Consider the following 15,707-nt stretch of genomic DNA (forward strand, 5'->3'; position numbering starts at 1 on the left):
ATCAACACCAATGAAAAACTTGAAGGACTGCAAAAACTAAATTCATTCCTTCTCGTGAGGTATTTCTGTCGGCACATGTGTAATTCCAGAATATTTTCCCATCTTACCGATTTCATTTTATGCTGCTGCAGGATTTCATCCAGTTTTTGCCTCTTTTTGTAGTTGAAGTAGAAGTTCTTGCACTGTGACACAGATTTTGATCCCACCATCTTGGCAATAGCAGACCAATTCCTCCCATACTGGAGAAGACCTGAATGAACCAAAGGGGATATAGCACATTTTAGAAGCAGCATTTACTTAATGCTCACATCGATCTTTGCACAGTTTTTGTGTTCGGCAGCCACTTGCCGCGCAAGATATTGAAAGGGCAGTGGTGTCCACACCAATAATACATCTGACTCCCACAAGGTTAATTTGTGTCATATTTTGGCTGTCTTTGATGTGACCCAGTACCAGGAAAACCCGGTCCTTTACTCAATGAACCACATGATTGTGCCTTACACAAGAGTCTGCGGGCACCTGCTGGGCCGGAGCTGTGATGGATCAACCTGTCATGAAACACGCACGCGCACAACGATGCAGAGTACACGCAGCGTCTCAAGAGCAAGTGAGCGGCTGACAAGTCAGCATGAAAGACAGCAAAGATATTTTTTTTGCTCTGGCGAGTCCTCTCTGGGGTCGACTGTTAGCTAATGGCAACTCATTAACAGTGTGTGCTGTAAGAGGCTTAACCTACACCACCCACCCGCTTCCTGTGCCAGACTGACAGGTCCTGGCAGCAGGACAGTCTCAAATGGTTGGAGGTGTTATTATCAGGCAGAAAGCCAACACCTCTCGGGATAATCATGGACAAGAGTTCAGAGGTCTCTGCATCTCATCACTTAATGGAGGCAGTAGGACAACTAACCACGCGCACTGCCAAATGAGAGCAACGGACACCTGTTTACTACCTTTCCCTCAACCGTAAGTGATTGAACAGAACTCTCTGAAATACCAGGAATCATAAGTCTCAGCAGTGGTTCAAGTTCCATCAAGTGAAGGGTCCAAAAAACCATTTGATGCCAGAGGATAGCTGTAACGCCTACATCTGTTTCTGGGTCTCCCCAGGCTTGCCAGCCCAGTCAGACAAACCTCCAGAATAAGGTCAGCATGTACTCTAAATGAGACACCCAGAAGACATGAAGCAGCAGTTCTACTTGGAGTCAGAGGAGCTCAATCATTCACCAGTGAAACTTTTTGGAACAGAGCACTCATCACACGACTAAAAATATTGAGTTTTTCTTTTAAATCAGTGATTGTGATCTGCCTATTGTGATCCAGAGTCCTATGGAAGTGACGCAGTAAGAAATACGGATTTAAGAAACAGGCATATCTCACAGCGTACACCAAAGTAGATGATTCATTTTTGCTAAAAAATTCATTGCCATCACTTAATGCATCACTGGGAATGGTTGTCAAAGCCAGCCTGAAACAGACTGCGTTGAGGGCAAAAAAAGTCAGTCACAAGTCAAACTTCAAACAACATGACCTCACAATAAAAAAGTTACACATTAAACACATGTTTAGTGTGAGCTCCATAAAGCCCTTGATTTAACCTACCTAGCTTGTTCAATGGCACATATAACAGTCTTTAGAAGTTTTGCTTAATGCAAGGTTGCTGCAGCAACACGCATGGAACAGACAACCAATCAGCTGTAGCATTACTGAAGCAGGTGGTAGCTCCACAACCACTGAAAAGCCTATATCGCATTAAGCTCCTCCCACAGAAAGTCCAACCAACACCTGGTGGACTCGGAAAGTAGTTTTCGGTGGCTGTCACATGCCTATCACTCCAGCCGCCGTCTCGTGGTGCTGCTCTGACGAACGCTATCAGATGATCTGATCTCTGGAGGGCCGGGAAGCTCTTCAGGGATGGGCCTTCCGATCCGGAGTGGAGATGAAAACAACTCCGTCTCTGCACTCTTCCTGCCAGCTGGCTTGATACTTGAGCCCGTGTCAAGTTGACATGCCTCAAAAAAGCACATGCTCCTGGCTTCTCCTCTTCTTTCCTCTCCCCACGCTCCAGTAAGTCCTTGTCTGTTCTTCTCTGCCGTGTCTCTCCCCAATGGCGGTCGTCTGGGAAGACTTCCACATGAAAGTGGGACTGTGGGGCGGTGCTCTTCCTCTCACTCTACCCTCATCTGATCTCTCCTCTATCTCTCTTTTCTCCCCTCCCTCCCCTGCTACCGCCCTCCTTTCCTCCCACCCTCTCTCTTTCTCTCTCTCTCTCTCTCTCCAGTCAGTCCGTCCCTCCCCCTACTTCACTCTGCCAGCAGGCACCACGGTACGCACGCACACATAGCAACCGATTGCACACACAAACGCATGAGTGAGTGCACACTCACTTCAACTTGCTCTTTCAGTCTCTCTTGTTAATACACAGACACAACCACACACTCAGGCAGTCCAAGTGTAAACACAGAACAGGGAAAGGGGTGATAAAGAGAGGCAGAAGGGGAGGAGAGAGAGAAGCCAAAGAAACAATAGAGAAAAGGGGAAAGATACAGAAGTGGAGAGTTAGCACAGAGAGAAAGGAGGGAGACACAGGGGGAGCGAGGGAGTTGATGTTGATACCATGAGAAAGCATAAAGGCTTTCACATTTTTCCTGACTGACCTGCTTTTCATCTTGAATGTGACCTCTCTCTAGTGTATAACAACACTGAGTGTGAGAGAGAGAGAAAGTGACTGAGGGAAACTTTTGCTTGCCAATTCTTCCACAGCTCTTGCCAATCTGGACCACTGCCATTTCCCAACCGGGGGAGATGGACAGAACAAGAAGCAGAAGACAGAGCAACAGTGGAAGTGAAACAGAAATGTATCACTCTTCTACCTGTTTGCTTAAACCTGTTCTCCCCACTCATGGGGCAGCGGCCATGATCCAGCTGCCTCTGTGCACCGGAGCAAAGCCTGCCAGATTAGAGCACTTACATAAAGGGTGCACATACGACCCATGCAAGTGCAAATCATACGGCACACACACACACACACACGTATGTGCAAAAGTGCAACAAGTGTGCTTATATCGATGGCTGATGAAAGAACAAGCACTGAAGCAGCACATCTGATAAATATCAAGGACTAGTTTACCTCTCCCAGAATACATCTGCATAAATTTTAATACCAGAAAAAGGTGTATCCTGCTCCATCCTTGGTCAAACATTTTGTTGCTTCACTCAGGTGCCTTATCGAGCTGAAATACGGCCAGCTTAGCTCATGAGAAATGAACAATTTCCTAATCTAGACTCGGTGCCATCGCTGGTGCTCTGTGGTTGCAGTTACATAAGCACTTCGTAGAACCTCTCCTCCCACTGAGCTGCCTGGCTAATCCTCTGGGATGGAGCGTCCCACTAATCCTGCAGCAGGAGAATGGAACTGAAGATATTAACCGGGATTACTACACAGGGCTGTTTTTAGTTATGGCAAAATAACCCCCTAACATACAAACCCACACAGACTGGGTGTGAAAACTTCTTTGCATAAATGTCACCCAAATTGAAATATAAAACCAACTGACCATACACTGAACCTGGCTGCAGTAGATTGATTTGTAGTTCCACTCAGTATTTGAGTCAACTGCACATTATTGTTCCAAGAATTATGGGGTATCTTCACTGAAAACACAGCGCTTTTAATCAAACATTAGGGAATCCTATTGCTGCAGCGTCACACTCAATAGAACACTGTGCAAGAACACCACCTAATCAGCAACGGAACAGCTTGCACAACAGCACACACTCACCAGGCACGGTCTCCTGGTGTCAGTGTGAGGAGATGTGACATCTGTGGATCGGTCATTGGCTAAGTTATAATCTTTAGTCAGAGACAATAAACAGGCAAGTTAATGACTGCCGCTCTGCGGAGGCCAACTGATAAGAGGCAGACTTTACAGCCAGGCTGATAAAAGAGAAGTTGCCTTGACCCAGAGAGGGTGGACGCTGCTCCAAAGAGCAACAGTGCCGGTCCAGACTTACGCATGTACTCAGACAGAACGCTGCAGCACGTGGCAGCTGCTGCTTCATTTACAGGAAGTTGCAAGCTCATAGTTGATCGGCTTTAAACAAACACAGCTCCAAACCACATTTAAAACTACGACTTTTCAGCTGCAACATACTTCGCTCCTGTTTTTCATCTACAATCAGGCATTACCTTTTTTGGCAGTTTCCATTTCTTCTTCTGTCCAACGAGAGCTCTCATTCATCTCCAGATTGGCTGTTTGAAAAGGAGAGAAAAAAAAAAACATGAAGTTAGAAAGGGGTTGGGGCGGGGAGGTGGACAGTTGTCACCAAATCAGCAAGGGAGTGACACAAGGAAAGAAAAATTAGTGACGAAATAAAGTGGTGGGGGCAGGGCAGACCATCCTGTCGGCTGGTGCGGGACTGTATGTCTCAAGGGATGATTTATTTTAGACCGAGGAAGCAGGAAATTCAAGGAGAAAAGTCAGTTAATGATTATAGACATAACAACTGGCTAGTTCCCTGTAAAGGCTTTCAGCCAGTGTGACCCTGATCATCATCCCCGCTCACATGTAGTCACTTTTCTGTCTCTTTGTGTACAGTAGGTCAGATAGCAGTGATCCAAGCAGAACAACGGAACGAAACAGGGAGGGGGATCGCTTCACAGCCTCAGGTCACATGGGGATTCCCAGGTTGGAGAATGAACACAAAACTGCGGGGACATGAAATGAATGTCTGCAGCAAAAAAAAGTGTAAGAAATGATATTTGATCTGATTTGACTTGACTTGACTTGAACCATCTATGACGTCATTCTCAAGATATTAGACTTGAAATGGTTATAAAAAATTGCGCACGTCTGGAGATATGGTGCTCTCTTGTGGCGTCAATCAAAATAGCTCAGATGTAAATGAGCCATCCTCATTCATAAATAACATTTGGACTAATTCAGAAGCTGGTATTTGAAGTGAATATTGATCTTCTTCCGCACAGAATCGTGCAGAAAATCTAATCGTCTCACGTGCACGCCGCTGTGCTAACCCCAATTAGTGTCTAAAAATTGCTCTGATGGTAAATAACATCAGAAAATCGAGCTAATAGGCTCTGATTTGGTGCCAAGACTGACCAAGCTCATTGTTGAGGGGTGGTGTGGTCGTCTCCTCCACTTCACTGGTCATAGAGCGGGTGATGCGGCCCTTGCGGCGCCCCTGACTGTTTGCTGTGCGGCGACCCTTGATCGCAACTGTAGGTTCTTTGTCCTCTGCATCTTCTCCTGATGTGTCATCCCTGTGGAGGAACAAATAATTATCAATGTGACATGGCCCACTAATGCTGTGGGTAACTTAAAGTTTAAGGTGGACCTTTAATAGAATAAACTTCTAATAAATAGCAATAAATAATAGCAGACTCTTTTACAGAAAGTCAACTTATAAAATCCTAAAAAAAAAACAAATCTTGCCCATGAGAACCTCATAAAAGCAAGACGAAACAAAATAACCAGCATGATTTCAGGAAATATTTCTGAAATATTCAAGAGCCGCTGGAGAAATATCTTTAATCCAGATCCCCATGTTCCCGTTGCTCAAATATAGAAATACAGCAGCGGGTAACAGAACAATTTGATGCTAGGAGACAGTCACAGATTGAACTCAGTGCTCCTTCATTCATCTTCCCTGAGCTCCATTAATCTTGCTGAGAGGGGCTGGTGGCGGTCTAAATATAGACAAGCCAGATGGGCCAGGGGTGACAAGAGAGACTGCAGAGCTTGCAGGGACCGAGAGTCCCCTGGTCTCCACTTTCATAACACACACAATGACTTCATACGCACCTTTTAGCATGGGAGCAAGTGAACAGAAAATGACCCGTCACTCACATCTCCTACACTTGTTGAGCAGTCTGACGCAATGAATACTTCAAAAAAACATCACTGTAGCCAAGCTTTAGCATACGAAACATAAACGACACAAACACAATGGACACATTGTTCTTTGGAAGAATACCATTTGAAAACTTGGTGATAAGCAATTTGTATTTGACAAGTAACATTTTCGACAGACACGACCTCACACTTAATACTTAATTAACTACACACTTAATATTATTATGAACAATAAAAAATATCTACACAACAAAAACAAAAATTTCCTGATGTGGGTTAAGAAGCACTGCAGTAACTGTTTGAATAAAGGTGTGAGGTGTTCATGATGAACAGATTATGACCTGAGCGACAACATCTCTGGTGCAGACACATCCTCAACAATATACTCCAGAGCGCTCTGACATTTACTTAACTAAAGAGGAGGACTCGAGCTATTTGGTGGGAAGTTGGGCTAACTCACCCACACCACCCAGTTCTGTCCAGTTTTCTTGACTGGAACTAAAATTGGGTCAGCCTGATCCCCTCATACACTTGCAGTGCAGTATCTCCAATCAAACTGACAATGCAGACTTTGTAGACTCAGGAAAACTGTAGCTATAATGAACTCCTTGCATCTATAGAATGAGCTTTGTATCCATCATGTCAGATGGGGGTTTACGTGTACTAAACAAGAATAACTGTAGCCTGTTTCTACAAATAATTTGGGTCTCCGGATTTAATTCAGTGTCACATACTGTTTTTAGCGGAATTAACAAAAAGCAATATTGTTGCTTCAATTACAATGCAGAATTGTGAGCATCAAACATGATGTTCGCCAGAGCGGAAACTGCCACTAACTAGTATCCATTCATTTTAAAGGAGGACAAAACAGCATGACTACCCCTTTAATACTGAATCTTTTGTTGCAAATGTTCCTATAAACGCCCACATCACTCACCCACACCAACCTAACCAGTACCTTCATCTCACTGTTTATTGACTCCCACTACAATCTCAGATCATGGGAAAACAATACAACAGTCTACCTGTCATCTCACTGATATAGGGGCAGCAAAACAAAAGTCTGTTTTTAATGGTGGAAAGTTTACTTGCAATTGAGTCGCAACTGTTTTACCAGCTTCCACTTCCCACACCAAACAAACTGCTTTTAATCCCTCCGAGCAGTGGAGTGAATGGAGAGTAATAAAAGAGTACACAATGATTACTTCCAAGATTACAATAGGTCACTCCATTTGTCAAATGAGATCATAGAAAATGTTATCCATTAAAAGTTACTCACTTCATTCCATCTTCTTTATCTTCTGTTTCATTTTTATATTCATCCCTCTCTCCCTCTTTTTCCTTCTCCTCTTTCTCCTTCTCCTTCTCTTCCTGGCTGTTTCGGTTCACTTGCTGTTGCTGCTGTTGCTGCTGCTGGCCATGCTGCGGAGAAAGGAACACAATAAAGTGTCACGACACAAAGGCTAACGCCACATATCTGGGTAAAGATGAAAAAAAAAAAACAAGTTACTGTTAATTCAGCTCACTTACGCTATAATAAGAAAAAATACAAAGGCTATTTTTGTTTTTAGTCATTGAAGATGGTCCTCCTCCCACAAAAGTCGTGGTGTGTTCTTTAGGTCTACCACCACATGTTAAGGCACCAAACACATTGAAAGACGATTTCCATCTCATTTGCAGTGATTAGGAGCCAGGAATTGTTTACTCTCTCAGCTTGAGGCCATATAAAAATGTTTTGTCCCAATTAACTAACAGGTGGTTCTCTGCCATCCATAATTTACGAAAACCTCAACTAAGTGCAGCTGGTTACTTCACAGTGTCAGTCGGTTTTTAAAAGACGCAGGATTTACAGGGTGAGGAGGCGTTTGTTTTAAAAATCAACACTAACCACAGACAGTAGACACAATCATAAATACATAAATGTTAACTATCACTGGAAATCTCATTTTAAACAATCAATTTTAAACAATATAGAAATCTCTTCAAAATCTAAAAATAAAGTAATTGCTTGCATGTTTTCGATTCTAGTGAGTAATAACTGTGTCGTTTAAAGTGAACGTTCATTGACCGCTCCATGGTCTAACTGAAGAAGAGAGCAGATTTTATAATGGTTGACGATAGTCATATGTGTGTTGGCAACATTTTAGCCTAAGTAGTTCACTTGTGAAAATATACATTCCCTAATCTAAACTGTAGCCTGCCATGTAAATGACAGCCCACTTCTGAAGGCTATAGATTTTTTTGTAAAGCACAAAGAGCCACTTCCCATACAGCTTCCTGTCTGTCTGGGCTTCTGGGGTGAGGGTTGAAGCGAATGCAGACAGACAGTCTGACCACTGGTCTTGCAATAATAAATCATCATCCACACTGGCTTAATAGGAACAAACAACATTCCGTTATTGTCTTATGTGTACCAGAGGTGGGTGAAAAACAAGTCACTTAAGACTTAAAATTTTGTATGTCAAATATTCTGATTATTAATTGATGTAGTAAGATCAACCAAAATCTGCTTTATTTGACAACAATACTAAAGTTGTAACTAATAACTGCACCAAAAACATGTTTCATTAAATAAGTAAAATCCCTCAACTCTTTAACTGTGTTGCTTATATATTGTCTGTAATATAGCACCATGTTATGAGAGACTTAGAGAAAAGTTAGGGCATGTTTTTACCATCAAGGTCAACTCACTAAACTCTTAATATTTATTTGCTCAAACTCAAAGAAGTAGTTTCTAGTACTATTTTGTGAGTCTGGAGGGTTTCAACAAGTATAGATGTAGGGAGAGTAGAAACTGTTTACCTGACTTCTTCCTCTGCGTCTGTAGCTCCTTCGCACAATGTTCTTGTAGTTCTCATTCTTTTTGGTCAGATAGTAAAAAAGCACACACTCGGCTACCGTCTGGACAAAAAAGAACCATGTGATTAATTCATAAATATGACTTGCATACGACAGAATATGGAATAAGAGAAAAGAATCCCTACCTTTCTCTCAAGAAAAGATGCAATCAGACCAAAGTTTTTGGGGTGCTGAATGAACCTGTGGAAGCAGTGGAATTGATCAGACCACCATAGAAAGACTTCATTATGCCCATATAAGCATAGGCAAATAACAAATACATCTCAATAAAAAACTCAGAGCAGCACAGTGCACTTAATGACCATAAAAAGGTTTTTGTTCGACTACAGAGACTCCAAAGTAACAGGTTGTACTGTGTGGGAGAGATTCCATCTTCCAGCTTGAAACGCCTCCACTCACTCCCGTGCAAGTGGAAAGACTCACTTCCGTACCCACTACATTGCGACCCTTTATCAGCCACTAGCAGAAAGTTAACTTCCCTCTGTGATCACATGACCTAAAGCCTTCTCCAGAGAGGAAAGTAATTGATCAATTGCACAGGTGAGACTCACTTCTCTCTGAACGTGTCTTTCTCTTGCTCGCTCCACATGTTCATGACCTGCCGATCCTTGTACACCTTCATGGGGTCGTCCATCAATCCGTTCATGTTGATGAACTTGATCCGCTGTTGTTCAGCGTCGAACAGCATCGGGGGGATAACCGCCAGCTGACGCATTTGCTTCTCTGTGTTCTGCATTACGCAGTCGGCGAGAAAAAGGGAAAACATGAAGAACTTGGATGCAAAGATGTGCATCTCCAGAATCTATTTCTCCCTTCAATAACAATGTGCAGCACAGACACTTCTTAATCATTATTATTTGGAGACTGTAAGGACCTAAAATAACACATAAACCTATTATTTATATGGAAGTGTAATCTCCCATTCTCAGGTTTAAGAGTGATGTACAAATTCAACACTGGCAATATTAAAAAACAGCTATCTTAAAAGTCCACTGAGAGAAAAAACTGTAACATATAACCAATAACAATGTACGATCAATTCATTTTAAAGCAAAAGTGGACAGCATTCTTTTAAAAATTGAAGGCTCACCTCATGCTCTGATAGTCCATCAATGATTTCGGAGACCTCATGCTCACTGCGAGCAGCAGATGAGGCCAAACCACCGCGCTGCCCGACACGGCTAAAAAAGAAAAACGAGAAAAATGCCATGTTAATATTGTTAGATTCAGTAACAACCAAAGCTAAATGTCAATATTTTCTCTCTCTGTTTAACTTTAATTTTGTTCTGGTGTTGAAGTTGAATCGCACCTCTGCATCCGCTCCTGCATCTCTCTTTGCTTGCGGATCTCTGGAAACTGTTTCTCGTAGTACTCCCGAACCTTGCTCTCCTTGGCTCGACGCCGTGGGTTGTTTTCGATGCGCTCCACCTTCTTCTCCCAGGCTTCCATCAGCTGGTCATAGCGCTGGCAGAATTTCTGTTCCTACAATGGCAGGGAAATAGCTCAGCTACTGCATTCAAAATTTGGAAAAATATTTTTATATATCCTCAATATGCGTTAATTTGCAGATATAGTAGATAAACACAATTTATTGTACATGTGTTGTACTTTTAAAGTACAACAGCTCATTGAAGACAAAACACCTTGCTCTCGAACAAGGACAAACGTGAATCTGGATTGTTAGTTGTGATTAAAACTAAACTAACTACTGAAAGAATTTTATCACCCATAATATGTGTAAGATTAACAGGATGGGTTGACTAATTGTGAAGATCATGCACGACTCTGGCAAAGATCATTTATGATCCTGTCACTCCCATCACGAAGGTTAAAGGCCCTGCACTGCACTGTTGTTCTGACCATCATGACAGCAGAACTATTGCAGAACAGTTTTGGTATTGTATTCAATTTATTACTATAACATTGACAATAAAGTCAGAACCTTCCATTCAGTTTCCAAAGTCACACATACTCACCTCATAATAACCAACTAGTTCTCTTTGCAAAAACCCACAATATGTCTTTTTAACCAATTATTGGACAGAAAGAATCACATTAAATTTTATTATTCAGTGGGGAGTCTGGGTTTGAGCCTTGACTTGAGCAGACGACAGCCCACAGGCTGCTTTCCGACTCCAGCCTTCACAGGTTGGCAGTAAACCAGACCATTAACCTTAGCTGAGACACAACCCCCAGTGGGCTCATAAAGCAGAGGGTGATGTCTTGCCACACTTTGCCCACAAGACTCCACCTCTCCCCACTTGAGAGAACAGAGCAAACCCCAGACAATGAACCATGACAAAACGCTTCTGTCAGCAACATGCTCAATATTATGAAGACAAGTAATGGTCACTGCTGCTGCACTGGTTACACAGCTTTCAAATGCTTCGGAGGAGAAAAGGAAAATTCCATTCAAGATTTAGGGCTGATATAATGTATTGACTATTTAAAAAAAAATCTGGAATCAAAGGAAGCCGAGGCTCATCCTTAAGTCTGGGACTACATCTGTATGCTTCACTTAACCACTGAAAAATGTGTCTATCGTTGTCAGTATTTTGTTATCTCACTTCACAGGGGCTTGAAGCTTGCTTTTACAAAAAGAAAATGAATATTTGAAGTGAACAGTAGCTTAGCTGACAGGAAAAGCCTCTATATTAAGTGGTTGAGGAACCGCTATGATTCAAAAGGAGTACTTGGAAACAGTTTGCCGTCGTCATTTATAGATGCCCCTGACGTTTTTTATTGTGAACAGTTTTATGTAGCTGAAAAAATAACTACTCTGAGACGACTGTTATCTTCTAATGTTGAGCAGAAGTTATCTCCAGAGTTATCCATTGTTTATTTATTGTTATGCTCCTTGGCTCGATCTCCCTGAATCACAGGCAGGCGCACGTCCAAACTGAGCCAGTTTAACCCCAATTACAGTGCTCACTGGACGTTGCAGTCGCACAAACATGTTGATAATACATCCACGAGAATTCTTTAAACAATGGCGACTGGAGCTTCATTCTGCTCTCCCTAAATTGTCCACTCCAAAAAGAAACTGACCCACTTTCACACTACTAATCAATCAGACCCAAAAGAGTCAGAAATGTTGAGTCATCTACTTACCCACTGCTTACGAGCATGATTTCGCCGTTTGAAATACAAGATGAGTTTCTTCCTCATTGCCTGGTTTCTGGAAGATAAAACAAGGAGGTAAGGAAAACTGTGCTACAAACATATTGATGCTTCACACCCTCCACGCTCATAACCAGTGACTCATAAAATCATATACCAGTGAATCAACATTTACTTATATTCAAACATTCACAACATATGTGTATAGGGAAACAAAAGAAAGCTGCTTCACCTAAAGGTCAGGACAGTAATCTGCCTGGGCAGCCGCACAGTTTCTCTCTCTTTAGTTGAAAACTGTTTTATTCTTGACACTTAATCTGTCTGTTGTAAGGTCAAATTCCCGACTAATGCAATCTCTTTCAACATTAGTCACCCCAGCTATTCCACAGAGCCTATCAGGTCATGGGCAAGGACAGTACAATTAGAGCCCAGGCAAGATGTTAAAAACATACAGCATCCATATCTCTCGATTTCAAGTACTTGAGACAAAAACCTGGCTGAATCAAAGCAACAGCTGAGCCTAAACCTGCGCAAAAAAAAATTGCCACACAAAATGCGATTCTTGAACACATACACATGCATAAGCTTCATGATAAACAGAAATTGTTGAGCTCAGTGGGAGCACTATCCTCTCGAAGGATGAGTCCTACAAAAGACTATTTTATGATCTGTACTCACAACATTTCAAGCTCTGTGTTAGAACCTCTTATCTCAATCAAGTTTAAAGCTCAAGGATATTTGGTGATTTCGTACAATGCCCATGTGTCTATGCATGCAAGTCGCTGTAAGAGTAACTCAATAGTGGTTTGAGCTTCTCTCATATCTGCTGTGATCTGTTCTGAATGGACTAAATGTGAGACAATGAACTTTATTGTGCAGGTTCAGAACAGCAGTGACATTTAATAACAGAAACACAGAGTGAAAGCATTCTCTGAATGGCTGTCACACTCGCGGATAGATCAAATGATGCAGTGATCAAACAAAAGTGAGGACAGAAGTGTCATGTAGAGGTCAGGTCTTGCTTGTTGAGGTGAAAAGCTCCTGTGTCGAAACTACTAAATGAGGCTGCTAACTGAATCTGTTTAATGTGATCGAGTGAGAAGTGTTGTTAATACTGTTGTTGCAAATAATTATCTTTACCAGTGGCTTCACTCTGCATCATTTATAGCCATTAAATCTGATGGCAATAAATGGTCATCAATCGTAGCACAGCAAATGACTTATGTGTCGTGAAAAATATTTAAAAATCAAGAGATCTAAAACATGCATGACTAAGACAAACAGCTCATTGAAAAGAACTGGGAGAAGACTTACATTTTAATGTTCTCATGATACTGCTTGGTGTCCGAAGGCTGATTGTACAGAGGCTGCAGAGAAACAGGTTATCAACAGATTGACTCTTCTATTGCATAAAGGGTGAAAAAGGAATGGTCTGAAGGAAAACAGATATTCAAGCGCACTCACCAGTTCAACCCTGGGTCCCAGTCCCTCCAGTATTCTGTGAGCTTCTTCAGCTTTTTTCTGTTCAAAGGAACATAAACAGAAGTAGTAAATTAGCCGGCTGCCTGCACCTCTGTCATCACCACGGCAACACAGCGAGCACGCTCACTTGATCGTTAAAAGGATGGATGAAGGTTGGAGAGATGAATTCCCTGACTATTATTAGAGCTTTTAACTCAGGCAGAGCCACAGCCCCTTTCCTTGGAGAAAAAAAATGACTACACACATCCCCTGAGAAGAGAAGAGAGCAAGCGGGAGGGAAGGAGGAGTGGAAGAGAAAGTGAGTGGGAGAGATAGAAGGGAAAAAACTATTAAGCTGGCTGTGGGTAACAGCCATTGGAAGAAAATAAGAGGGAGATCTCACTATCGAGCCTTTAGTGACTCAAGGCAGTGGAAAAAAACAGTAGTTAGAAGGGTGCGAGGTCAAGAAGATAAGCTGCAAAAAGTCTCATTGGTGTCTCTGAAATACCCAATACATGCCTGCGAATTTTATTCCCCTGTACTTGAGAATATATGTGACTGTCTGCTGCATATGCCTCAGACCACCCAGTACTTTCCTTTATCGATCAAAAGACTCTCCACAGTGAAACACCACATGCGCAGCTGATTTCCATCACCATTCATTTCCATCAGAGACTATGTCGTGAGCCATGTGGAATAGATAGCATCAACAAAAAGGAGGCGCAACAGTGGAGGTGACAGCAACCCCGAGTTGAAAAAAAAAGCAGTTGAGGTGAGCAGTGAGGCTCCGGTGTTGGCACGAGTCGACCTTTCCAGTTCACTTCCTGCGACGCTGCGCTGCATCCTTGTCCCTTTCAGTCCATCTTCCCTGTCATGCCACACAGGAGGCGTTTGGGAAATATCATTCAAGTACTCACGCTACAACTTGGGCAAGGGAGCACTCACGCACTGCTAATCCGGGTCCCACTTTCACGCAACCTCCACTACCACACAGTTTACACACTACATGTGTAGCTCACACAAAGTGGTCAATCAAAAACATGGCATTATAAATTGGAATATTGTGGGTTAAATGAACAGTTTGATATGATTGCGATCACAAAAGTATGTATGTATATAAATAAAAAGGCCTTCCCAGAACACTAGGCATCCATCAGCAAATGCATATCAAAGGTGGAGTACTTATAACAGGGTGTTAAAATGTTCACAAACACGGACAAGATTACTGCGGTGCATCCAGGACACACTTAAATCCTGATGTAGATAATGCCTACATTCACCACAGGGCCATACACAACTTCAATGCAACAACTTAAACTACACCAGAAAACACAGGTAAAAATGCCTACAAAACGAATATGACAACATCCACCACATCTCAGGTTTCGGATAGAGGGACTGCTGTTTTACACAAGATAAAATGACATATAATATTCCATTACACATTCCAATGTTTTCTTTTACAGAGGACAAGAGGGAACCTGCAATACCGATGCAGTTACCACTTCGGAGTTTGAGAAACAAGGACATAGATCAGAGCAGACTTCGTAGGAGTTTGAAAGCAACTGGCCAGATAAAATGTATGGGAACACAGATGTTAATCGTAGAATGGATGTAAAAGTCAAGCATGCTGCCTGGACTCTTGAAGGAAAACACAGCAACAGCTGTTTATTTTCCATCAGAGAGGACAATGTTTCTTGCCATCTATTTTCCAGTATATATTTTTTTACATACAGTTCATATTATTTGGCTGGCTTACTGCAGTTAATGGTTAGTGGCATATACATCTTTCAAAATAGGTAGTTGCCACAAAATGAGGAGGATAATATGCTTAAAAACTACAATCATTTAACAATAATAACACAATAATGACTGTTCAACCCCTACTTATTATGGATTCAAACATTCAGGAGAACCATATTGCTTCAGTCAAACTGAACCATATGTGTCCATATTCATATAAGCATAGTCAACAATAGGAGAAAGTACTGCGTTGGTAATATTAATATCACAACAACAAAAATAGTACCAAGTACTGAAGAGAATGCAGCAAATGTTAAGGTTGTAGATGTCAATGGGGCAAAGAAGGAGAAAAAACAGCAAGACTGGGCAGCAGGCAGTGGGCCAGGGTACATCCTGCTGGCTACAGGGAAGTGGAAAGTGTTACAGAGGTCATGCTTCATTGTGGAGTAAGCCATGAGTCACTCTTAAACTTCCAGCCTTTCACATTAATCTTCTCTAACTCAATGACACCCACACTCGTATGTGATGTGACGGGCGAGGTGAAAAATGAATCACAAACAGCAGTTAAGGTCTTATCTTGTAAACCTTTATCTCAGTGTAGTGTATTGCTGACGTGTTGTAATCTGTTTGAGTCCCCAATAAATACCAACAGTA

At 42.1% G+C, this 15,707-nt stretch overlaps 1 protein-coding gene across 2 annotated transcripts in view; it reads right to left on the bottom strand.

The window, feature by feature from the left end:
• ncor2 (nuclear receptor corepressor 2) overlaps positions 1 to 15,707 on the bottom strand; it is a 67,690-nt gene that overhangs the window by 20,036 nt on the left and 31,947 nt on the right. For both annotated transcript variants that reach the window (XM_053869930.1, XM_053869929.1), the window contains exons 7-18: positions 13,314 to 13,370; positions 13,164 to 13,216; positions 11,841 to 11,907; positions 10,039 to 10,211; positions 9,820 to 9,910; positions 9,281 to 9,459; positions 8,855 to 8,909; positions 8,673 to 8,771; positions 7,150 to 7,292; positions 5,118 to 5,278; positions 4,187 to 4,249; positions 108 to 250 (exon numbers count right to left, since the gene is read on the bottom strand). In XM_053869930.1, coding sequence (XP_053725905.1) covers positions 108 to 250; positions 4,187 to 4,249; positions 5,118 to 5,278; positions 7,150 to 7,292; positions 8,673 to 8,771; positions 8,855 to 8,909; positions 9,281 to 9,459; positions 9,820 to 9,910; positions 10,039 to 10,211; positions 11,841 to 11,907; positions 13,164 to 13,216; positions 13,314 to 13,370 — 1,284 coding nt within the window. The remainder of the gene's footprint in view (positions 1 to 107; positions 251 to 4,186; positions 4,250 to 5,117; positions 5,279 to 7,149; positions 7,293 to 8,672; positions 8,772 to 8,854; positions 8,910 to 9,280; positions 9,460 to 9,819; positions 9,911 to 10,038; positions 10,212 to 11,840; positions 11,908 to 13,163; positions 13,217 to 13,313; positions 13,371 to 15,707) is intronic.

Source organism: Synchiropus splendidus, chromosome 7, assembly GCF_027744825.2.
Source record: "Synchiropus splendidus isolate RoL2022-P1 chromosome 7, RoL_Sspl_1.0, whole genome shotgun sequence".
Lineage (NCBI taxonomy): Eukaryota > Metazoa > Chordata > Actinopteri > Syngnathiformes > Callionymidae > Synchiropus > Synchiropus splendidus.